Here is a 25,814-nt window from a genome sequence, read left to right as displayed (position 1 = left end):
ATGGGAAGCAGGGCTGCCGGGACAAGAACCGGCACCTATGTGGGATCCCAGTACGTGTGGCAAGATGGGAAGATTTTAACCAATAGGCTACCATGCCAGGCCTGATGGTAGATTTCTAAGTGATCCCTTTATCTATTTCTATATACTTTTCTAAACATTTTGCAATTTTCCGAGGAGAATATCTTATGATGACACTAAAAGTATGTATTAATTGGACATTAAAAGTGCAAGAAAGGGAAACAAGTATTTGGCCTAGCATTTAAAAAAAAAATTGTTTACAGAGTTACAGAGAGAGGGACACACACACAGAGCAGAGAGCTTCCCTCCATTGGCTTACTCCCCAATTAACTGCAACAACCAGGGTTGAGCAAGCCCAAAGCCAGGAGCAAAGAAGTTTCTCTGGGTCTCCCATGTAAGTCCAGGGCCGCCTCCTGTCTTTGAGTTGTATTAGAAGGAGCTGGATTGAATGTGGAGCATCCAGGACTCAAACCAGCATCTGTAAGGGATGTGTCCATAGCAGGTGACAGCTTTACATGCCACACTACAATGCCAGCCCTTAGCCTAGTATTTAAAACACCCATTTCCCATGTCAGGGTGTCTGGATTTGATTGCTAGTTCCAGCTCTTGACTTGAGCTACCTGCTCGTGCAGACCCTGCGGGACAGCCGGTAGGGGCTCAAGTAATCCAGATGGGAAATCTGGGTCACACTCCTGACTCTTGTCTTTGATTCAGCCCCAGCCCCAGCCCAGCCTCTGCTGTTTGAAACATTTTGGAGAATACACCAGTATATAGGGAAATTCTCTCCCTCCATCCCTCGCTATATCTGCCACTCAAAAAAATCAATCAATCAAAAGGTAGTGACAGCCACAAGACCACTTGGTTAGCCAAACAGGCCAGCTCTCTAACAGCAACCTCAGTTTGGCTGCCCCAGACCTGGGGCCTGTTACAGAACACACTGCCCTTCCACCAACCTCTGATAAGGGAAACTCCAAATGACAGATTTGAAACGTTGGGTTTTCACTGAAGATTTTATTTGCATAAGAATAATAATAATAAAGAAAATAAAAAATAACTTTTAAAAAGCATTTCTGGGCAAAAATCTACTAAGAACAGATATTTGGAAACCTCTTTTGGAATGGGTAAGTCACCATTTCGCCCAGATGACAAGCTGGGACTTGTGGAAAGTTAAATAGCAATCAAGTGTCGAAATGCCTTTTGGGGCAGACGTCGTGGCTGCATGAGTCATCGGCACAGACATTTGACATCTGCTGGGGATGGGAAGAGGTCACCCCAGTCTGGGTGTGTGGAATTAGGGGGCAAGGATGAGCAAAGAGAGCCAGAATGAGGGGCCGAGGTCTGGTGGGCTAGTTTGGGATATCAGGTTACGATGTTTGGATCCCATCTCATAGGCAAGAAGGGAGCTAGAGATAGGGAGAGGGGGTCCTGGAAGGTGAATGGGGGGTAGGGTGCTGCAGCACAGCCTGAGAGGAGCCTGGGGTGACATGAGGTTGGTAACAGAGCTGTTTCACCAGCACCCAGCCAGCAAGGTAGAATCCCTCAAAGATGTATCAGAGAGGGGTACTCATTTAACCTCAAGGTTAAGGCACTGCCTAGGACAGTATCAGAGTGCCTAGGTTTCTGGGTTTCTACCTCTATTGCAGCCTCCTGCTAATGTATCCCTGAGAGACAGCAGAGCAACTCAAGCAGTCAGGTCCCTGTCACCGACATGGGGCAGCTGGGTTGGGTTTCTGGCTCTGGACTTGAATGGTAGCAGCCATTCGGGAAATCGATCAGCAGATGGATGGGAGCCCTCGCTGCCTGAACTTCTGCCTTTTACATAAATAAATTTTTAAAAGATTTATTTATTTTCATTTGAAAAGGAGAGTTATGAAAAGGAGAGAAAAGGAGAGAGAGATTTTTCATTCACTGGCTCACTCTCCAAATCACCCCAAAAGCCAGAGCTGGGCTGATATGAAGCCAGAAAACAGGAGTTCCTTCCAGGTCTCCCATATGGGTGCAGGGGCCTATGCACATGAGCCATCCTCCTCTGCTTTCCCATTGCATAAGCAGGGAGTTGGGCAGGACATGAGATGCTGGTGCTGCAGGTGAGGGGTTAACCTACCACAACACAAATATGTAAGATATTAAAAATAGTTTCTTTTGGACCTGGCACAATGACTCAATAGCTAAATCCTTACCATGCAAACACTGGGATCCCATATGGGCATCGGTTCATTTCCAGCTTTTCCACTTCCCATCCAGCTCCCCACTTATGGTCTGGGAAAGCAGTAGAGCATTGCCCAAAGCCTTGGGACCCTGCACTCCCATGGGAGACCCAGAATAGAAGCTCCTGGACCCTGGCTTCAGATCAGCTCAACTCTGGCCGTTGTGGCCACTTGAGGAGATAACCAGCGGACGAAAGATCTGTCTTCTCTCTGTAAATCTGATCTACCTTACCAATAAAGATAAATAATTCCTAAAAACAAAAAAGAAAATCCTTTTTTTTTTTTTTTGAGAGAAACACAAAGCTTCCAGACCTCTTACTGCTTTGCATACATTCTCCCAGACCACAATTGCTGGACCACTTCTAGTTGAGAAAATATCCCAGCTCATCAGGCTTTCACCTGCCTGTGAGACAAGATTGTTACACTATTGTGCTTTTTGAACTGAAACAGTTTCCAATCAGCTAATGTGTCTTCATCTCAACAAACAATAAGCTATCCCCCCACAATTTCTTCCAGGGCCCTCGAGGACCAAAGGGTGACACTGGTGTGCCTGGATTTCCAGGACTCAAAGGAGAACAGGTAAGAGGAACCCAGCTTACTGGGGTGGACTGAGGCTCTGGGGTTTGCTAAGTACTTCACACTGGCTAAAAGCGGCTTGATGGCGTCTCCTTTCAGATACAACTTACATTGCTTCTCTACCTTTTGGCTAAGATCAAGTGTGAGATACAACTCACAAGCCACAAAATTCAACCCCTTTGAATTGTGCAAGATTTCTTTTTTTGTTTCACAAGATTGTGCAACCATCCCCACCATCTAATTCTAGAACGTTTTCATCATGTCAGAAAGAAATCACATACCATTAAGTCACTCTGCAACTGTGAACTTTCATAATCTCAAGGTTTCACCACAATCAAAGGAAGTGAAATTGATTTTCACTGTGACTTGGAAAGAAGTGGGCTTGCTCCCTTGAATTCTGGTTCCAAGTAAAGTGGCCAGTGCCACTCACCGGGCAGTCCTGCTAAATGCACCCTCCCTGAGCACAGGCCTGTGCCCTTCCTTGACCATAGCTGCAGCCCCAGCACAGGGCTGACAACACCCAGAACACTCACTGGGTCCAAGAGTGTGTCATGAAGGAATAGAATGAATGCAGATCTTTTCAAGGTGTAAGTGGGAGCACTCTGCAGTTGGGTGACACTCTGGGTGCCAAGTCTTTGGAATGAAAATTTAGCTTGTACAGTCCCTCCCAAGTACTTCCATGGGTGCAGAGCTGGCCTCCATACCTTTTTTCAGGTTTGCTTCCTAGAACTAATGTCTCAGGTGCATTTGAAAAGGTCAGGAGGAGCATGGCATCTGAAAACAAGTGGTTGAGACTGAATGGGAACCACTGAGGCACCCATCCAGTTAGGTGTGCCTCTGTCTTTTGGCTGCTGACCCCCTAAGACACACCAGCCAGTTTCCTGTCCTGTGCACTAGGGCTATGAAACGAAGACACAAGGAACAGATAGGCAACAGAGCATGTGCACTGCTGTGAGGAAGGCTTGTGTGGAGCTGGCGGGGCCACACTGAGAAGCCCCTGGGGCTGCCAGAGGAAGCCAGGGAGAGTGGGCATGCATTCCTCCTCTCCCCTGGAAGAGGGACCATTGGAGTCATTGGGTTCTCTCCTTCATTCCCTATCATGCTACACTGTGGAGGACTAATGGGCTCAGAGTACTGTGCAAAGCATTGGTGCCCCTTGAGGTATTGTCTTAGGAAGCTTTTGCTGCTGGGAACCTATGGAGAGGGGCTGGGTCTGGGGCAATGCTAACATGGGAGGAGGCTGGGCCAAGCTGGAGCAGCTCTGGCTTCCAGAGCAATGCCTGGTAAGCTTAGGTGGATTTAGAGGGACAGATGTGCCACCCCATGTTCCTAACTCCCTGCCACCTTGAACAATTGGGATGGGCACCCAGACCATTGCAGCAAATGTGCTTTCTCTCGCTCTGCCTCTAATGCTTGTGTGCTTGCTTCTCTCTGCTACTGGTGCACTCAGGACTGCCTCTCCTCATCAGCGGAGTGGTAAGATGCGATTCCCAGGTGTGGGCTTAGGGGGGTGGAGAAAACAGGCTGCTCTGCTTGCTTTGGTCCTATGCCCTGGTCGCTTCCCACCCTGTTGAAGGAGGCATCTGTGTGGCCTCGCACAGCTTCCCGGGGCCCAGCACAGAAACCTGGAGTCCAGCATGCCGCAGGGGGCTGTTTTGTGGAACCTGTGTCTCCTCAGAATCCTCCTGCAATAGTAGATGGCTGTGCTTAACAGGAGTAAGAGCAGGATCCTGTGTCCTGGCCCCTAGTCTATGTGTCTGCTGTTGCCCAGCATCTCAGTCTGCCTTGTCTGATCCCCCTTGAAGTGTTTATACAAGAAGAAACTGGAGTTTGGAGACATGTGTGCTCTCGGCTGAGGGAGGCCTCTTGTTTTATTCCTTTATCTCTCTTCTACTTCCAGGGTGTTCTAGCAAGAATGTGGATTCTTGGTGGGAACAGATCTCAAGCCAGTTGTTAGGAATGCAGACCAGCCAGAGCTGGCTTACAGGGGGCACCATGTAGCAAGAGACACAACGTGTCTCATGCAGCAAGGGCTGGGTGCAGGTACAGGTTGGGCATCCAGGAAAGTCCTAGAGGGGGTGTGGCTGGGCTCTAGGACAGAACTCAGGATGGTGCTGGAAGTGAAAAGCTAAGAAAACATTCCTTCACCACTGCTGCCCTACACCAGGAGAGGTGGGCTATGGGGTAGACCGGCAATAGCCACAAGGGACCTTAGGTACCCATCGGGTGAGCTGGGAAGAGGAAGAAGTGTGGCTTCACAGAAAGGTTCTCTGAATTGCAGGGTGAAAAGGGAGAGCCAGGCGCTATCCTGACGGGGGACATACCTCTGGAAAGACTGCGAGGCAAAAAGGTAAGGGCATGCCAGGGCCTGGAGGCAGGTGTCTACTCTGGCTTCTTGGCCTGAATTTTGCCACTTGCAGGCTTCCTCTGAGTGACATGTGTGCACTTTTCTGTTTCAGGGGGAGCCTGGCATGCACGGAGCCCCAGGACCCATGGTAAGGCACAGTATCTCTCAGCTGGCTCTGGACTCAGTTTGAGGCACTGCTCACTCTCTGGTTAGTTAGATGTGGTTGTCCTGTGGCAGAAGGATGTGATACAACACTTAAATGTGAAGGGTAGATTCATAGCAGTGAGGTACACAGCTCAATGATAGAACGCAATGGTAGCTCAGCCACACAGAGATGCAGGGATCCAGTATGTACTCCTCATGGGACTCTGCCATCTTGTGGGCTCCGGGTCATTTTGATGTCTTCCAGCTGGTAGGCTGAGGTCAGGGAGTGAGGGAAAGATAATGGAAAATAATGTGCCTCACTTCTAGTACATTTCATTGGCAGGACTTAGCCTGTGGTACTTCTCAGCTAAAGATTGCTAGTTGCCTAGGGAACTCCTCTAAGGAACCCCAGAAAATATCCTTGGACTTTTTCAGATCCCCACTCCTTTGCTGTAGGACCTTGAGCTAGCCTGCTGAGCTTCTGAGCTTCCCTCTCCCTATTTCTGTGTTGAGGGAATTCCCTTAGTATTAGACACTGTACTTTCCCATCGTTCTTCCCAAGAAACAAGGAGAATTCAGGTGCAGTCCATTCACTGTCCTGCCACTCCACGCAGGCCACCTTTTCCATCTGCGCAAGCCTGAGCTGTGACGCTCAGAACCATTACTTTATAGAGATCATGGCTGAAAGTGTCTGTAGAACCCATTTGCAGTCCCAGCACATAAGTGGGGACTTGAGGCCAGCTTGCCAAACCCTATCCCTGGACCCTTGTGCTATACTCCACTGAACAAACTGCCCCTTGATTCCTCCAATACATTTAGTCATACAAAATTGTACACGAAGTCTGTTTGGTTGAATTTGGCTGGGAAGACAGGGACACACCTTTGTGTGACAAATGCATGTCCTTGCTGAATAATCTGTCATCACCAAGGCACAACTTCCAAAGTCTTGGCAAGACCTTGGTCTCTTTGCAAGTCAAGAGAATGGGTTACTGTATGCGCAGCTAAGGGCCGAGGGAGACTGAGAGTGTCTTGTCTATAACCAGTTACTCACCGACTAACATGCCAAACCATGGCAATCATGACTAGGTGGCAATAGCGGCCAACAGGCTGCTGCAGATGGCTGTGGCAGCTGTTCCCACTGAAGCCCAGCTTGTGCACAGGCAGTGAGGGGTACTCTTTAATCTGATTGAAGGCACCACATGTCTGCTGTGGCCCTGGTGGTGAGCATAGTTCACCGCTCTCTTGCAAATGCACTGGAATATTGCTACTCCATGCAGGGTGCAAGGGCTGGCACCACCCACATTGCCCAGGAGCTTGGTAGAAATGCAGAATCCCAGGCCCCAGCCCACATAGACCAGATCTGCAGGTTACCTAAGCCCAGGTGGCAGTGGATCATGCAAACCAAGTGGCCCAGACCCAGCAGATGCCTCCTGCCCTTGATTCATCTTGCCGAAGAGTCAGGGGGCCTGGGAACTTTGCATATAAGACCTGTTGCAGCTCAGTCTTTATCTGGCGTCTCTCAGGACATGACTGTCTATGTTGATGAGAGCAGGGAGAAAGATGTTGGAGGGCCCTGGGCATTAAACCAGCAGTTCATCTAGGAGCCAGGGCATACTCTGCCCTAGGAATGGGAAAACATAGCCTGGGAGCAGAGCAGATTCCAGGGAGCAGGTCATTAGTGGTGCTGTAATAATCCAAAAAGGCTATATCCCAGGTGCAAGAAGCATGAGCATTCCTGGAAACGGTTACATGGGGGCAGTGGCTTCACAGACATGCAGGACCATGCAACTGACTCTGTCTGTTGAGGATGAAGCTGGAGGACTGGGTGCTCAGCCAAGACTCCGGGCCTCAGGACAGAAAAGAGCCAGCTCCTGGAGCAGGTTCCTAGGCAGAGCTGGCAGGAGGCCGGCAGGAGGGAGGGCTGCCTCAGAGGGGAAGGTGAGCCCTGGGATGTGAAGTCACATCCTGAACTGGCTCACCTGGGCACTGAGTCATCCAGCTCCTGACTCCTTGCTTCTCAGTTAACCCTGACCATGGAGGTTGGGTGCAGAGTCTGGGGATAGAGGACACACCTGCAGGACAGTGAGTTGTACTGAGGGGTTAAGCAAGTGCTCCTAGCTGTGCAGGATAAACTGACAGCCAAGGAGCCAGGCAGGTAGAATTCTGGAATTATCTCTTGCTCTCCATGGAGTTCTTCCTTGCTTTGATCCCCAGGGGCAGATGGGCACCCCATCCTTCTGGACCTTGCTAAACTGGTATTTGTTTGGATTTTAGGGTCCCAAAGGACCCCCAGGACACAAAGGAGAGTTTGGCCTCCCCGGACGACCTGTAGGTATCAGCATTCCTCACTCTGCATGCATGGGGCGTGTGAACCCAGCTGGCCCATGGTCAGGGGACTGACCCCAGTGTCTCCTGTGGGTTTCAGGGTCGCCCAGGACTGAATGGCCTCAAGGGTGCCAAAGGAGACCGAGGGGTCATGATGCCGGTGAGTCCATGCCTACCACCCCCACACCCCCAAGCATGGAGCCCCGAGGCCAATGTCCGGAGGAGGGAGGAGCAAGGGCATCCACCCAGAAGACCACAGTGGGCCAAACTCAAGGGCGGTGGTGGGAGGAGGTGTCTGAGCATGCTCAGGAAATGTGCTTCTAAATCTCAGATCTTCTGTCCCTAGGGTGACACCCCCTCATCCCTCCTTTCCAGGTTCCCTCACTAAGGCAGCGCCTCTGAATAATGTCCGAGGCAGCCCAGCTACTTAGGTGGGACATGCTAGGATATAGGAAGGTACAGGGTCTACAAAAAAGAAACCAGGGTTTCCAGAGAACCTGCCATTTCCAAGACAGCATGCAGGGTGTGTTTTTAAGTATAGCAGCTCATGTGGTCTTGGTGATAACTGTCCCACCAGATACTCTGCAGGGCCTTTATTTGATTCAGAGAAAACTGGGGCCTGGAACAGGAGATACACACTTCAAGCCAAGAGGCACACCCAGCTTGGGGGTCCCGGCTGCAGCTGTCTGTCCTACTTAGGCTCTGCTTTGTAAGTCCAGGGACATGATTTTCCTGAGGCCCTGGGAAGCTGACGTACATGCCTCATGTCACCTGTGGGCCTGGGAGGTGACCTGTGGACTGTGTGGAGAGCTGCCAGTTCAGCCTCCATCTTGGTAAGCACCCAGGGCCTTACCTCTCTTGCTGCGAGTCTGGCCTTCAGGTTCACAAGTGGACACTGTTGCCAGGAGTTTGGATCAAGTGGACCTGGCTTTGAGGGGGTCTTTGTGTTGATCTATGCATTTAGGAGGCACCCTAGCACCACTGTATCTCTCCTCCATGCTGGGGATATGCTGGCAGTGAGGCCACAGGCTGCCTGTCTAGCCAGCACTGTTCTTGAAAGCAGAACTGATCTGCTGAGAGCTGCTGTAAGGTCCTGGACATGTTGCTTCCCTTCTCTAGGCATCATCAAGTGTAGCTGTCAACCAGGGACAAGCCCAACTGATCTGTTCTCTCTCCCCTGGTCTGCTATGAGGCTCCTGTAAGATCATGGGCATAGGAGTGCTTTGTGGCCAGGGGAAAGGTGGTGGGTTTCTAAGGACCCTCCTTTAGCTGTGGTGGTCCCAGCACTGGAGGGAAGCGTCCTGAGGCTACCTCCACCCTCATGATACTCTAAACTCAGCTAAAGCCTCACTTCTGTTTCTGCAGGGTCCACCTGGCTTACCTGGCCCTCCCGGCCCCCCAGGACCACCTGGAGCTGTGGTGAACATCAAAGGAGTAAGCTAGGAGTGGGAAGGGGGAGGCTCGGTAAGGGGTGTGGACCAAACAGTGCTGGGGTCATCATGCCCTTGCCTCTCTGTTGTTTCTCACCCCACAGGCTGTTTTCCCTATACCTACCCGGCCGCACTGCAAGACACCAGTAAGTAGCACACAGTCACTGCGCAAAGAGTAGGGCTTGCGTGGATAGCAACTCAGAGATGCAGCTCAGCCTCTGGCTGGGGCCCTGTCTACCCGCCAACATCCTCTCGGATGTCTTCTATTACCTACATGTGAACCATTAAATAACCAGAAGCATCTAGATAGCAGATGGTAGCAGCAAACTACTGTCACACAGTACATAATGATGGTTCCACTGATTATACCTGTGTTACAATGGTGGTTCTATTAGCTCATGTCAGCTAGCGCCCTGTGGCTGTCCTTGGCTGTATAAGCATCACATCACATATCGAGGCATTTCTCTCTGCTACTTGTACAACTATGAAATTGCCTCAGTATGTGTTTCTTAGAATTCATCCTGTTTTTAGATGGCATAGCTGTATACAGGACCTTTTTCTTTAACATTTATATTTTTTGAAAGGCAGAATTAGAGACAAAGAAATTTTCCATCTGCTAATTTACTTTTCAAATGACCACAATGGCTGGGGCTGGGCCAGGCTAAAGCCAGAAGCCACAAAACTGCAATTACACATCGGTACAGTGACCAAGCACTTGAACCATCTTCCATGGCTTTCCCAAGAACATTAGCAGAGATAGGAAGTGGAGCAGCTGGGTCTCAAACTATTTCTGACAAGGGAAGCCAACATCAAAGGCAGCAGATTAGCCTACCATGCCACAGTGCTCATAGCCCCTGTACACTGGATCTCCCAAGGAGGCACATGGTGGCTGTATGCGTCTCTTAATGCAGTCCAAAAGAAGGGGGAAGACAGAGTCTCTTGTTATTGTGACCACATAAACACCATGCTCAGAGTGGCATACAATTGGAGAAATAGAGCCCTTAGAATTATACAGGTGACCAACCAGCAAGGGTGCCCTGTAGTCTTTGCATTGGTGCTTTGGGGCTGCAACTTGTCACTGACCATGCTCTGGTCTTTCCTAGTGATATATCACCACACAGTTCCCAGTGTGGCAAGGCAGGGGTTCCCTCTCCCCATGCCTGCTGAGAAGCTCTCTGACAAGAGCTTGTTGTCATGGGGCATGGTGCAGCTGGTACTGTAACTCAGGTCTCCTGACCTCCTGGCGGAAGGTGCAGGGGCTGATCCAAGGGCTCACTCTCCTGGTCTTTTCACCACTCAGCAGCACTGTGCCTGAGGTTTCCCCTCGTAGTGATGAAGAAAGCTTCATTCCCAGGGTGGCAGGCGAGCCTCCCTTGTGCCCAGGCATGAGTCACAGGACTGCATGTGTTCCTTCTCTCATTCACTCAACAAATATTTATTGAGCACTCATGGAGTGCCAAGTGTTCTGCCAAGCCCTGGGGATACAGAAGTGAGCTAGACAGGCGTGGTCCATGCTCACAGGGGCTCGCTGGTTATGACTTACGGATATTCCTTATAGTGGGTGTGTAATTGGCATTGGCTGGGGCTAGTGATGAGACTTGCAAATGATGCAGCTTGGCTGAGTATTTCGTTATACTGTCTTGTCGGAACTGCAGCCCAGGAAGTAGAGGGTAGACAGGACCTGCCTGTGGAAGGTGACAAAGGGCTCGCTGACTCCTGGCTCTATGCAAGGACAGTAACATCCTAGTCTATGTTTCTGTTGATGGTTCAAAGACACACAGAATAACCATGCGGAGGGACCCTCCTGGGAGGGTGTGCCCTTCCTTCACTGTGTAAGAGTCAGAGAAGCAGTGGGTTGGTTCTGGGGCTGATGTTGATTGGGTGCTAGGGGCTTCCCATGGGCGGCTCATGTGACACCTACAGTCATATCAGTCTGGAGAAATTTCAGGAAACTTGATGAAAAATGTCACTGCAATGACCAGGGTCAATGCTGAGACCCTTGGCAGTAACACTGGCCTTTGGGGGAATCATGGAGTTGCTACCCTAAAAGAAGCCAAGCACAGGGTGAGAGCCTATTTGGGTGACTTGCCTTTCAAGCTGTCTCATTGAGCCCCATGGGAACTGGGGTACTGGCTCTCAAAGTGCGTATTTTAAAACAAGAATCCTCCCTCTCACATGTAGCAGCCTTTCCAAGTTCCTTCTCATCCCAGCCCCTTCCGGTCCCACTGTACTTGGCAGCTCATGTTTGTGCTGAGCAACTTTATCAGCAAAGCTGCAAAATAGCAGCTGGCCCTGCAATCTTTGTCCTTAACTTAGAGATGTTTTGCCTAGAAGATTCCCTCCCAGCCTCCCCAGCCCCAGTCTTCTTTTGGTGGCTTCTGAGCAGCTTGTGACCCTCGCCTTGTAAGCATGGAAGGAGCCTGGCACCAGCCAGACCCTGAGACACCAACCAGACCCTGATTTCATGTATCTGTTGGGAAAGAGGTAAAAGTGGATGCATAAAAACAAGATTGCGGGTGGCTCCATCCTCATGCATAAGGAAATGTAGGCATCTGAGAAAGGACAGTCTCTAGATCAGTCTGAACCCCATATCCCTGACATTTAATGGGGATCTCATAATAACCCCCTGAATCTGATGATAACCCGCACCCCTTAATAGGTACTACTCCATCTGCTCCTGTTCCTAATGCTCATTTTTGATTTTGTGCAAAAGCTAAGCTGATGGCTGACTTGGCCTCAGGCCAATGCAAAGGGACCAAGGTTCAGATGCCAAAGGAAGTCAAGGCTCATCTTCAGCCAAACCATCACCCACCATACTTTGTTTCTTCAAAGCCTAGGACTTGCCCTTTGCTGGGTTTGGGGGCCAGTAGGTCTCAGTTATGTCTGCCCCAGCCCAGCTATATGCCAAGTGGAGCTTAAGGAGTCTTAGGGGGCTCCAGAGCCAAAGCGATGGCTTCCTGATCCTGGGACCTCGCCACTTGTGCCAGTGCCCCACCCCTGAACTATGATCCCTCTTGTGTGTGTAGATGCTATGGCCAGGTTGTCAGCATCTGACTTGGCCTTTCATTCTTCAGGTTGGTACCCCTCATTCTGGAGACCCAGAACTCATCACCTTTCATGGTATGTACTGCTTGCTTCATCTTCCTGATCTGGCCTCAGGAACCTCTGAAGGAGATGGTTGTTTTGTGCCCTGTGCTGATACAAAATGAATTCTCAGGGAGCTGTGACCAGGTGTAGCAGCAGGAGTGGCAACTAACCCAGGCTGTGGACATGGGCACCTGTGGTTTTATCACATATCTGTCTGTACTGCTCATGTTTGACTGCTCTTCTGATAGCCAGAAGGCCTCCATTTGTCCATTCATTTGTCCATAAAGCCTTCATTGACTCCTTGCTGAGTATCATCCCACATATGGCACTGAGACAGATGAAGTCTAAAGATCCTAGGCTCTGGGAATCTGTTAAGGGAAATAACAGTTAATACAGTGCTCTAGACCAAGAGCTGACACAAGGAAGGGCTGTGGGAGCTCAAAAGACCTTTGCCACAGAGCAGCTGTAGCAACCATCCTCTGGGAGAAGATTAGGAACGCAGAGGCTTGGGCCCCTCCATACACCCTGCCCCATCAGCACCTGCCCTTTCACAAGCTCCCAAGACAGGTGGGATAACCAAGCTTGGACATTTGGTTAGTAAACATCAACTTGATCAAGACTGCATGGAGGGCACACTGGAGAGCAACAGGTGCCCAGAGAGGGGGCAGACAGACATTTCTGAATGTCCTGGCCCATGGGGGAGAGAACTTGTCCTCCTATTCATTCGTGGATCTTGATCCTATTCCCCTTTCATCAGGCCCGTGGTGGTGAGTTCACTGATTCTGTTTTTGCTGCCCATAGTCTTGATGTAGGAAACAAAGTCCCCCCAGGCTCCTGCAGTCCAAGTTCCCACACTCAAGCAACTGCCCTGGTTTTGAGGGTTCAAGAAATGGGGCTGCATTTCCCTGCTGCAGCAGCCACCCTCACATCTCTAAGGCTCACAGACCTCCACCCATGTTTTAGCACTCTGAACCCCCAAGCCTCATCCACACTCTGTAACTCCCAACTCCACACTTGCTACCCTCGGCCAATCTGTTACACCTCTCAGAAACCAAGACATGCGTCTACTGCCCATCCTACCTGAATTGCTTTCCCCTCCATTCCCTCCCAAATGCTGATGCCAGGAAAGGCTGTATTCTGAACCCTCCAGTGTTGAAGACCTAGGGGGAAGCGTAGGATTGTAATGCCAGTGCTGTGGAAGCAGTGATTCCAGCTGGTCCTGCCAGGAAGTGCCTTGGGTACCATAACATTCCCTCAGTTATGGAAGAGGACACTTCACACTCTTGGCTGTGTTCATTGGGCATTCCCAGGAGATCCCTTTGCTCTTTTTATATCCTGTGGTTGCATAGGCCCAGCCGAATTGAGCCTGGACAACTGAACCCAAGCTGAGCCCCTATCCACACCCATGAGAGTTTGCAGTAGCATCTACTGGTCTCCCACAATACATGGCTGGTAACAACATGTACTGCCCTGCTTTGTGTTACTGCAAGCTGTCTCTAGCTCCCTAGTGTCACTGGAATTTTCAAGATCAGGAATTGGGTTGGATACACTTGCTTCTGCCCTCTCCTTCATTTAGCAGAGGTAGTTTCTCAATAGACCTTTATTTGACTTGGCAATAGAGGATCAGTTTGCAGCTTACCTCAGGAAAGATTGACCTAGAGTAAGGATGATTTTCCAAGTTTCATGTTTTAATATTCATGTATGTTTGGTGGCAGGAGTTAAAGGAGAGAAAGGATCGTGGGGTCTACCTGGCTCAAAGGGAGAAAAAGGCGACCAAGGTGCCCAGGGACCACCAGGTATTCCAGCTCTTGTTCTAGACCTCACCTTTGATTTGTGTTCTTTAGAAATGCAACTGGGTCCAAGAGTAAGATTAATTGGATCAACAGCCTGGCCAGAAGCTCCACCATGTTCGCTGGAGACCCCATCATGGGCTTAGCCTGGCCAAGTTGGAACATTGGCAAGAGATACCAAAAATTCCATTGTTCATGCTTCATATGCAACCCTGGGAATGGCCCAGGATCCCCATCACCTGTTGCTGCCTCAAGCCCAGCTCTGACTCTCATTAGCTAAGACATGGGTCATTTCTAAAGAAAAATCCCAGGTTTGCCAGCCTGGTTCATTTTCAAACTTCTGCCATTGAGATTGTGGTTTGACTGAGCATTTCTTTCTCAGGTCCGCCAGTGGATCCCACCTACCTGAGACATATTCTCAACAGCTTAAAGGTGAGGCTCTCTCTATTAACTAGTTGGTCTTTGTCCTAATCTGGGTCATTTATAAAGAAGAAGGGTTCATTCAGCTCTTGGTTTCTGGAGGCTGCATCGGATGCAGGCCATGTTACAGGTGGGACCTCCCTGCAGAGTTCCCAGCCTGCTCAGGGCATCATGTGGTGAGAGAGCAAGGGAGGCAGAGAGGACTGGCTCTGATAACCAGGCCACTCCCTTGATAACCCGTGGATCTGCTCACCCATGAATGAATTGATCCCCTCCTGAGAGCAAAACCCTCATGACCCAGTTACCTCTCAAAGATCCCGCCTCTCACGACTATTAACCTGTAACTTTGGGGATGCCATTTGAAGGACACCATTAGACCTAAGGAACCTGTTTCCAGTTTTTCTTGGGCTCATGTCTGAGACTGAGTTTACCCCACTCTTACTGTCTTCCTGTATTCTCTCTTCCAGGGGGAGAATGGAGATAGGGGAGTCAAAGGAGACAAAGGCGACTCAAATGACAACTTCTTTGTGTCTGGGCCTCCAGGTCTGCCGGGCAGTCCAGGCCTCACTGTGAGTAGTGTCGTATTCTCTGGGGACTGGCAACCTCCCTTGAGGCCCGCCAGTATAGTTCCTGAGACTCCAGGGTTCATGGTAGAGTCACAAGCTGGAGGCAGGGCCTGGGGTTCAGCCAGCTCTCCCCACCTGCTGCTGTTGTTGATTGGTGGGGAAGTTGGTGGAGATCTATGGAGGGGAGCCAACTGACCAAACCACAAACCCATCTGCCTTGTTCATGTAAATAGTAGAAATCTTGCTCAATGCAAAGAACTATGAGCATATCCAGTAGTGGAGGCAAAATGGAAGCTCGGGGAGTTAGTTTCAGCAGAAGCTCAGGGAAGGTGGAAGGCTGTTGGATTCTTGCAAAATGTTTCCAAAGAAGGGTCTGCTGGGTAGCTTGGCCTCCCTGGATTGATAGATTTCTCCAGGGAGAAAAGCAAGGCCTGTTCCTGGAACCCCAGTTTTGACCTCAGGATCCACATGATTAGCCCCAAGGCTCATGTGGAAGGTAGAACCAGCAAGCTCAGCCTGCTGCTTCTAGCTCTGCCTCTAGCATGACTTCTTGCTAAGCCTTGATTTCTTCATCTGTGACATTTAAAGGCCATGCAAGTCATTGCCAAGAACCCGCCTGACTCCATGGCTCCCTGAGCTTCTCTGTTTTGTCTTTCAGCACTCCTGGGCTACTGCTCTTGGGGCCTGCATCTCCATGAATGGCACCCAAGATGGAGAGTAATCATATCATATCATATCATATCATATCATATCATATCATATCATGCTCATAGCAGTAGCTCGTGTCCCTAACCTGCTCAGGAAAGGAACAGGTGACACTTCTAGGATTAATCTCCTTCCTCCCTCTGAAGTTGTGTGCTTGCCTGGACAGGGCCAGAAAGGGGAAACTGTGATCGGCCCCCAGGGCCCCCCTGGCGTTCCTGGCCTGCCTGGGCCACCTGGATTTGGAAGACCTGGTGCTCCTGGACCCCCAGGACCCCCAGGACCACCGGGACCTCCGGCAATCCTAGGAGCAGGTTAGTACTGTGGGCAAGGTCTTCCTGTGATGTTCAAGGTTGCCATGTCTGGGTGACATGTCACCACCACACTGTCTACTGAAGGCTGTTTCCTCAGTACAGGCTGCTTTCTATTCTATTGTAAAAATTGAGATATAATTTACACCTCATAACGTTCATCCATTTAAGGTGTACAATTCAGTGGTTTTAATACATTCATAAAGTCACCCAGGCTGCGCTGCTCTCACTCCTGAACATTTTCCTCACAATGAAAAGAACCTTTGTGCCAATTAGCAGTCCCTCTCTGCTACCCACTGCCCCTCCCCTAGGATCTCTGGAAGTGCTTGTCCTCTTTCTGTCTCAGGATTTGCCTATTTGGGACCTTGCATAGGAATGAAGTCTCATGTAAATCACACATGCAACATACGGTCCTTTGTGCCTGGCTCCATCATGTTTCCGTGTTGAAGCATGGATCATTCCTTTTCATGGCCAAATAGTATTCCATGGTATGGTACACACTTTGTTTATTCATTCATCTGTTTCTGGATGTTTAGATAGTCCCTATGTTTTGGTCATTGAGGATAGCGCTGCTGTGACTCCTCATGTGCAGAGTGTGTGTGTGTGTGTGTGTGTGTGTGTGTGTGTGTGTGTGTGTGAATGTGTGTTTCCAGTTCCCTTGGGAATACGTATGCCTGGGAGTCGTATGGTAATTCTATGTTGAACTTTTTGGAAAACTACTCAACTTTTTCCCAAAGAAGCTACACATTTTATATTCTTGATAATACTGCATAAAGGTCCCAAATTCTCTTTATCTTCACTTGTTATTGTTATGTCTTCATTATATCTTTTTGAGTATAGTCATCCAACGAGCATAAAGTTCTATCCTGTGGTGGTTTGGGTTTGCATTTGCTAATAACTAATGATGTTGAATATCTGTTCATCTGTGGGAAGACCCTTTCTGACTTTATGGTAGATGCCCAGAGGTGCCTGGTGGATAGAACCTGGAATTTTATGTGGCTTTGGGAGCTGAGTAGGAGCTATACAACTCAGGGGCAAACACAGAGTAGGTGCAGGGTACAGAGAGTTTGGAGTCCTTAGCAGCCTGGAAGACCCAGGACACCTTGCTGCGTTGAACAAGGACTGTCCTTCACATTATGTGCGGTAATTCACAGTTTACAAAACACTTGCATAGCCATTATCATCTCTAACCTTCACAGCAACCCTGGAGGGAGATGAGATGGGTATTATTACAAAGCTCATTTCATGGATGAAGACACTGGAGCTCCGAAAGGTTAAGAGACTTGCTCAAGGTCATATATACTACATGACTGGGATCCCAATCCAAGTCCTTCCCTGACCTTCTGTCCATCAGACATTTATCACTACTATATGGATGTGCAAGTCCCATGTTGAAACTAAAGACTTACATGCAATGACCCAAGGAAACATAATCATACACAGTAATTTTATGGGACTTATAAAAGTAGCTTTAACTCCACCAAGAACTTTGCAGGCATTTTGAGGGGCGGGGGATTAGAGAAATAGAAGAGCCTGTTTTACGACTGCTTAGGGGAAGGACTCATGGAGAGTTCAAAGTTGTGCCTCTGGGATCTGCTGCCTCAGTTGTTGTAGTGGTGTGTGTGTGTGTGTGTGTGTGTGTGTGTGTGTGTGTGTGTGTGTACACCTGGACGCATGGAGTCCAGATGAGTCTCTGAAAGGCACTGTTACTCCTCAAAGGCTGTAGAAGCCCTGTTTGAATGCCAGACAGTTGGTAAAACACATTCTTTCTCTGCATTCCCCTTGGTTTCCAGCACAGCCCCGTGAAGGAGCAAAGCCTGACCCCATTTCTCAGAGCTGCTGTTTCCTCAAGATCCTCTGCCCCCACCCCCTGGGAGCTGACAGCTCAGGGACCTGATTGTGTCTTCCAGCCCCAGGGTCAGAGCTCCTGTTACTACACACACAAACACACCCACGCGTACACATACAACTGCCGCCACTGCCTCCCACAGCCGCTAGCACCTTCTCTTCCTCCTGAGCCCACTTCCTCTACTCAAGGGTCACATGATTGTCTCTGGGGAGAAATAGGTCTGATGAGTCAGGATCTGTTTCTATGCAGGAGTCTGATTACTTAAATCAGCTTTTACAAACAATAACAGCATAATGAATTTATGTACTTAGAAAATTGGAAAATTCTCAGTGTGGCTTGGACTCAGCTCCTCCCTGGATCAGTCATTTTGGCATAAGATGTGCTCTGGGGCCAGAACACCCAGGGTGCAGGTGCAGAGTGGTACCTTGCAGCATGGAAGTAAGCTGATCCAAGACATACTTTTCCGAGTGTGTTTTTGTAACTTCCCTTTTCTGCTTTGTTGTAGCTGTGGCCTTGCCAGGCCCACCTGGCCCTCCAGGGCAACCAGGACTTCCGGGAATCAGAAACTTGGTGAGTAGCATTGCCCATGGATATGTTGTCATTATCCCACGTTGGATGAGCTTCTTGAAGACTTAAGAAAGTGCTTAGGGACCAACTCTCTTTTTATTTTAGAATTAAGACTGTGGTGACAGAATTGGTGCAACTTTGCAAATCACAGAGAGTATGTTAGTATCTATTCAGGTGGCTTGTGAAATAAAAAAAGCCACAGAACAAAAAAACATTTGTTATATATATTCTACCCTTCAAATCTTTAAATCATGTGGTGTTGTGTTTCAAAGTAATACATACTTTTGTTTTTAGCACAAAGCATGTTGTGGGGTAGACATTTAGCCTGGCGGTTAAGACACATCCCAAACCAAAGTACCTGGGTTGAATTCCTGGCTCTGGCTCTTGACTGTAGGTTCCTGCTAACACAGACCGTGGGAGGCAGTGGTGACAATTCTGGTAACTGGGTTCCTACCAATCATGTGGAAGACCCAGATTGGGTTCCTCACTCTGGCTTCTACCCTGGCCATTGTGAATATTTGGGACTTAGCGGATGGAACCAATCTCTCTCTCCATACACGTGTGCATGCACACGCACATACAATGCACAGCATTCTGTCTTTATATCTCTCTCTGCCTCCACAATAAGCCAACAATTGAGGGAAACAGTAATGATGCTATGATTCTGTGTGTGGTACAATAAGCCTTTCTATGTTAGAGTACAGTTGCTGTTGACTGTGTGAGTGTGTGTAATGCTGCCACTCAGTTGAGCAGCAGCCGTTTTCTCGGCAGATCACAGCGTTCAGCAGCATGCACGAGATGCTACAGCAAGCACATTTGGTCATAGAGGGAACGTTTGTCTACCTGAGGGACAGCTCTGAGTTCTTCATTCGCGTCAGAGATGGTTGGAAAAAGCTACAGGTAATTTTGTCATTTTCTTGAACATACTGCCTCCAAATACCCTCTGAAAATTATAGTTTACTGTTCATAAATACTACTTTTGTGTGTTGAAAATAAGCATGCAGATTCTGGTGGGGGTTTCATTGTCAGTGTCTTGTTTCCTTTCCAGCTTGGGGAGCTGATCCCCATCCCTGCTGACAGCCCGCCGCCCCCTGCACTCGCCAGCAATGTGAGTAGTCCCCCAGCCATGCTGTGCTTCCTTTGTTCATCAATGGGTCCCCCAGTGTCCTGCGGTCTGCAGCCCCCTATTTTCCAGACTGCATGGCAAACTCTGCATGCTGGAAGATCTAGTGGAATGCTAGACATTACTGGGTACCCATAGAACATTCTCTCAATATAGTGTAAGGAGAGCTGGATCCAGAGCTTCGAGACCTGCTGCCCCCACCTGCTGAATCTTCCTTGGAAAGGGTTCCCCCCGCTTGGCCTCAGTTTATTCATCTGTGCAATCAGTGTTTGACATGGGTGGTAAGGCTTGATGCCCCCTGTTTTGTAAGATTATGGGCACTGTGAGATGGTGCACAATTGGTGTTGTGCTTCTTTGAAGCCGTGGCCACACTTAGAAGCAGGTGCTGTCACCCCCATTTTGCAGATGGTGAGATGGAGGCTTTGAAGAGGTGGTATGCTCCAGGAAGTGAACAGGTGGACCACCAAACATGGGTCTCCTGCTTCCTTGGTCCAGTGCTCTTGATAACATAGCTGTCTCTTTCCAAAGTCAACTTTGTACTCTTTATAGTCACTCCTACATATCCTGGTGTTTGACAGACTGAATCTGCAATCAGCACTGATACTTTTCCTCTTGTCTTACCAGCCACATCAGCTGCAGCCTCAACCTCCACTGAACCCTGTTCTAAGTGCCAATTATGAGAGGCCTGCTGTAAGTACAGTCCACACATTCACTCTGCACATGCTGGAGGTGTGTGTCTGCTCTGCTAAGCCTCATACTTGGTGCACACTGCCTACCATCAGGATGCTTACAAACTAGCAAGAGAGCGAGAGTGGCAAACACAGCAGAGGTCTTGTTTGGGTGAGACAAATACAGGATGTTGGAGTATGGGAAAGGTCCAAGAAGTCTGCCTAAAAGAGGTGGCCACCAAACTAAGACCTATAACATAATTGAATATAGGGGTGAGCTGGATAGACCAAAAAAAGGTGGGAATGCCAGGCATGGGGAAGATGAAATGAAAGGCACGGGTAGTGCTGTGTGTTCCTATGACTATTTCCATCTAGTCCAAGGCAAAAAATACAGGGGTTTAGTCTGTAGAGGTGAGCCAGATGAATGCTGGGCCACATTAAGGACTTTGACCTTTGCCTGTGGGTAGTTGGGAGCTGCTGATGGGTTAAAAGCAAGGAGAAGGCTATAATTAGATTGATGTTTCAGGAAACACCTTGGTTCTAGTATGTAAATGTATTGGAGGGGACTGGAACAGTGGCTCAGAGATCAGTTAGGAGGCTCCTATACCATCTAAAGTGCATCCCAACAATGAACATGCACTCAAGGAAGTGGAGTGGAGTGACATCAAGGAGGCAGGGGTGACTAATGTGGTCATTGATTGGATACAAAGCAGTGAGAGTGGGAGACCAAGCAGGAGACCCAGATTTCTGCTTGGGTAATTACATGTTGATTTTTTTGCTTTCCCAGGATGATTTCTGGATGGAGATAAGTTAGTCTTACTCTATTTTGCTAGCTTAAGTAAAGCTCTTGTTCAAATAATTACATGTGACTGGCATGGGACTCAATCACAGGAAGCATGCTCAGGCCTGGGGACTCTGGTCTGTGCTACAAGTGTGCTTCATTATCTCTGTAGAGCTCCTTCTAGAAGGATCACTCTCGCTTCCTCCATGCATCCCACACCCCAGCACAGAGGCTGGTTATGTGAGCATGCCCATGGCTGTGAGTTATTGTGCCATGAGCTGCTTGTGAACATACAACTGCAGAGCCCAGCCTGATTTCATTCAGCTCCATCTTGGGAGAGATAGACTGGTGGTTTCCCTTGGGTTAAGTACCCACTGTTAACCCAATCAGGAGTGGCTGAGGGAAGGAAGCTGAAGATCTCAGGCCAAGATTGTGGGTATACTTTCCCAAGAAGTAGGACCTGACCAATACCAGACACGTATCTCATATAGGGCAACTGTTGACTGACAAGATCCCAACTTGGGGCCTGGTGAGTCTGAGGCACTGGTGGGATGCTTGAATGGAGACCACCTGGAGGGAATGGGAGCTAAGGACCCAAAACCTGTGCTAGGACCTGACCTGAGTGACACGGCAGTTATTCCAGGAGTGGTGGCATTCCTGAAAGAGGAAACTGTCCAGCAAAAAGGATCAGACTATGAGGAGCAAAAACAAAAAGATGCTGATGGAAGAAATACGAGAAGGGGACTGGGAAGCCATAACCGGAGAGGAAGAAGGAATGCCAAGCCGGGTAGTGGCCAACAGTGTCAGAGGCTGCCAGGAGGCCCATAAAAAGAACTGAAAGGTGTCCTTCAAATTTAGAAACTAGAGTGAGGTATTGCAGGGGCATATCAATTCTTTGAAGCTGTCCTGCTGGCTCTCTAGAGAATGGCTATGGTGTTGGTGAAACTATAGGTGACTTTACTATTTAGTCTTCATTCTTCTTAGATGTTGTGAAAATATAATATAATGCATACAAATTGCTTTTGAGTTTGTAAAAATATGAATGAAAAAATCCATTCATTACCTCTGTCTCCCAACTCCCCTCTTAATCCTCAGCCAATAGGATTGTGCATTGCTATTAAGTCTTCATGGCATCTAGGGAAACATATCTAAAAGATCTGGATCTTCTTAGGAACATGCGGTGGTCTTGGGACTTGATTTGCCTCTTACTGTCCTCTTTTTCTTACTTTTTTCAGCTGCACCTGGTGGCCCTCAACACTCCATTTTCAGGGGACATTCGAGCTGACTTTCAGTGCTTCCAGCAGGCCAGGGCTGCGGGATTATTGTCAACCTACCGAGCATTCTTATCCACTCATCTACAAGACCTCTCCAGCATTGTGAGGAAAGCAGAGCGATACAGCCTTCCCATAGTGAACCTCAAGGTAATGACAAACACTGTTTCTTTTCCCTTCCAGTCCCCTGGTGGCCATGGCCATGACACCCACAGAATAAGAGCACTGACTCAAGGCCCAGGTCTCTCCATGATTGCATGTGAGACTTTGAGTGGGTCACTTACCCACACTGGACCTCAACTTCCTCATACTTATGGTGGCCGTTCCTGCTGCCTTGGTCTGTGACTCTTGGAGGGAGAATAATAACCTCTTTTGTTTGCTACAAAGAACTTTATTATATTAATAGATAGTGTCCAAGAATGGTAATTCTCGTTCCAGTCTGCCAAAGGAGAAAACTTGACTCAACGTCACTGCCAAACTAGAATTGTTCTCCTTGACTCCTGTACCTTGCTCCATTCAGGAATACTCTCCAGAAGGCACCAGCTGAGCAATTCCCGAGTAAGCTGCAGAGCACCAGGCTAGGAGCCTGGCTTGCTACTCTCTGCACTTGCAAATCATCAGAGCCTGGCAGACATTCCTCCAGCCCCCTTAGAGTCCTGAAAGATCACTCAATTGCACCAGAGCATCACTCTGCTCCTTTAAGGCTATTGAAGGGTGGTTTTATTGCTGCTCACATGCCTCCTGGGTCCTGATGACTAAGTAGTTCTCTATGAGGCTTTGAGACCTTTCCATCCCTGTAGCCCCAGTACTCCAGTTTGCAATCCAGGGGCTGGTAATTTCCACCCTGACCCTATAGTCAGCACTTTTCATCTCATCTTTCAGGTTTTACTCCAACCACTTTACCCACTTGAATGATCTGTATTCTTCCTATCTCCTTAAAAGACCAGGATCTTTTAGGAAAAGGACTAAGGTTTATGACCATATCATCCACAGGGTAGACTGGGACAAGGCCTGGTATAAAGTGAAGCTCAATACATATGCATTACAATTTTTAGATAACAATAATAAAACCAAGACTTAAAACTCTCTATATGGGGAGGAGCCTTAGACACACATATAATATGAGGATTTAATACTAGAAAAAAAGCTAGTTTTAAAAAGAGGTCAAATTTTAAAATTCAACCACAAATAATTCCCAAGTTCTCACTACATCCAGAGTCTGTGTTTGGGGCTAGAGATTTCTGTGTGAGATGGCTTTAGGCCTGGACAATGAGGAAATCTCTAGTTCTTTTGTAGGCTGATGGCACAACAATGCTTAATATGACATTTTGTCTCTATAGGGCCAAGTACTTTTTAATAATTGGGATTCTATCTTTGCTGGCCATGGAGGTCAGTTCAACACACATGTTCCGATTTACTCCTTTGACGGTCGAGACATCATGACAGATCCTTCTTGGTAAGTGGAGGTGGACGTTTTCGTAGGCTCCCTGGGAGGGATTTAGGAGGCGTGTACCAGTGGAGTATCTCTTTTAGCTGCCCCGTGTGCTGTGGCCAACACAAAGCTGCAACAAGGCAGCTGAGGGCCATGCAGAAATCCCTGATCTGGAAGCCAGGGGACTGTGTATCCAAAGAAATAATCACTTTTCCTTAGGAGTGAGAATCAGAGAAGGCCATGTACAAAAGGAGGTATTTGCTGATCTCTTAAGGATCAATCACTACCCTAGGCAGATAATTTTAGGGATTATCCTCAAGACTAAGGAGTCTAAGGAAGACAGGTACAGCGTCATAAAAGCTGAGGGGGTTGTTTGGAAATGGCTGCAAGTTGGGTATGGCTGGGGCAAGCTATGTTCAGAAAGTCAGAAGAAATCTCACGGACATAGGTGGCTTGGCATTGGACCATAAACGGTTAAAGAGTTTGACTTGACTCACTAAACATATGCCAATTTGCTTTGCAAGACACATGTCATTTCCAAAAGTAACCTGACAACCTGCCTTTCTAGGCCCCAGAAGGTCGTATGGCATGGTTCCAGCACCCATGGTGTCCGTCTCGTGGATAAGTACTGTGAAGCGTGGCGAACCGCGGACATGGCCGTCACAGGGTTTGCCTCCCAGCTGAGCACAGGGAAGATCCTGGACCAGAAGGCCTATAGCTGTGCCAACAGGCTAATTGTTCTGTGTATTGAGAACAGTTTCATGACAGACGCTAGGAAGTAGCGATACTTCCGATGATTCTTCAGAAAGTTTTTCCAATATTTCTTATGTGAAGAGGAGTTGACACTGAAATCTAAAAATGTTTAAATGTTGTAAATATTATACATTTTTTATTACACATGCATCACAGCAACAACCAAAGAAAACATACCTCAGTACACTCAAAACTGAAGACATGAAGGACTCAGATCAATAACAAAATCTGATCCACATTATCGGTGCTAGATTCTCCAGGAAATCCATGCAGTGTGAACACAACCCACCACAATCAAGGGCAAGCTCAAAACAAAAGCTTTGGCATTTGCCCACTGTATTTTTGAGAAAGTGATTTCCTTCTTTAAACCATTTTGTTGAGTGTAAGATGTCCTTCATGTTTTCTTACTAAGTCAATGTTTAGAAATGTTACTCCAATGTAAATTATGTGTACACCGAACGCTTCTTTCTTTCACATACATCTGTCATTTACATTGCTGTTCATACAAAGAAACAGAAGTGCTCAAATGATCCTATTCGTGTCCTTTGATATTACCAGATTTTATTGTTTCTTTCCCTAAAATATTACTGCCATCGTTGCTTTGGGAGTTTTCTATTTTTACACAAGCATATTTTACTATGACATCTGTTCCTGTGACTGACTTACTGGAAAAGTTAAAACTCCAAATTATCTGAAATGAGAAGAGAAATGGGACATAATTACCACCTTGGCCTTAGCTGCTCTCCTCCCAACCCCCACCCTCCAATTCCATGACTTCCATTTGGCAATTCTTGAATTATAACTGCCACTCACACAGACTGGCTCATATGGATGAATTTTTCTGAGAACAATCTTCATGCTGTATAGTTTGATTTTTTCCATGTAAGTTAACATAAAAAAAAAAAATCTTTTCCAAGCACCTTCTTCTATTTGACTTTTTTTTCCTCCCTGGGTCCTTTATTCTCCTCCACTGATGTGGAAGCTGGCCACACTGGGTTTGCTGATCTTGCCTCTGTCACCTGTGCCAGTCAAACGGTGATCAGAGACTTGAAAGATTTTCCCATCATGCTCGTTGGCTCCTGCCTGTCATTTCCCACTTGGTGGGGGCAGCTTTGGCTGAGTGGGACTCGGGATGAGCTGTGCCTCTACCACTGACTCAGTGTGTGACTTGGGGGTGTGTTTCACTCCCTCTCCCAAAGGAAGGTAGGCTAAGACAAGCATGCCAACTCCCAGTTATTAACCATTAGACTCATGACAGATCCCACTTATTTCTCATGAGAATACTGCAAGCTAAATGTTTTTGTCCCACTTTGTGAGTGAGAAAAAGAAAGCAGATGTGCAAAAATGGCTTGCTCTGGATCCCCTAGCTGAGGGCCGCAGGATTGGATTCTGACAGAGAATCTGTCTCCGGATCTTTCCAAGGAACTGCCGTGCGAGGCTCCTCTCC

At 48.2% G+C, this 25,814-nt stretch overlaps 1 protein-coding gene across 1 annotated transcript in view; it reads left to right on the top strand.

The window, feature by feature from the left end:
* Positions 1-25,279, top strand: part of COL15A1 (collagen type XV alpha 1 chain) — a 100,451-nt gene extending 75,172 nt beyond the window's left edge. Inside the window, exons 21-39 of the mRNA XM_040963581.1 lie at positions 2,742-2,804; positions 5,083-5,151; positions 5,261-5,296; positions 7,567-7,620; positions 7,718-7,777; positions 8,983-9,051; positions 9,152-9,193; positions 12,122-12,167; positions 13,850-13,930; positions 14,307-14,356; positions 14,812-14,913; positions 15,782-15,926; positions 18,278-18,342; positions 19,111-19,239; positions 19,388-19,447; positions 20,087-20,152; positions 22,147-22,332; positions 23,523-23,638; positions 24,183-25,279. Coding sequence (XP_040819515.1) covers positions 2,742-2,804; positions 5,083-5,151; positions 5,261-5,296; positions 7,567-7,620; positions 7,718-7,777; positions 8,983-9,051; positions 9,152-9,193; positions 12,122-12,167; positions 13,850-13,930; positions 14,307-14,356; positions 14,812-14,913; positions 15,782-15,926; positions 18,278-18,342; positions 19,111-19,239; positions 19,388-19,447; positions 20,087-20,152; positions 22,147-22,332; positions 23,523-23,638; positions 24,183-24,396 — 1,653 coding nt within the window. The 3' untranslated portion in view covers positions 24,397-25,279. The remainder of the gene's footprint in view (positions 1-2,741; positions 2,805-5,082; positions 5,152-5,260; positions 5,297-7,566; positions 7,621-7,717; positions 7,778-8,982; positions 9,052-9,151; positions 9,194-12,121; positions 12,168-13,849; positions 13,931-14,306; positions 14,357-14,811; positions 14,914-15,781; positions 15,927-18,277; positions 18,343-19,110; positions 19,240-19,387; positions 19,448-20,086; positions 20,153-22,146; positions 22,333-23,522; positions 23,639-24,182) is intronic.
* The last annotated feature ends 535 nt before the right edge of the window (positions 25,280-25,814 follow it).

Source organism: Ochotona curzoniae, unplaced genomic scaffold, assembly GCF_017591425.1.
Source record: "Ochotona curzoniae isolate NIBS_2020 unplaced genomic scaffold, NIBS_Ocur_1.0 scaffold_3208, whole genome shotgun sequence".
NCBI lineage: Eukaryota > Metazoa > Chordata > Mammalia > Lagomorpha > Ochotonidae > Ochotona > Ochotona curzoniae.
The sequence above is the reverse complement of the archived record's forward strand: the minus strand, read 5'-3'. Positions and strand labels throughout refer to the sequence as shown.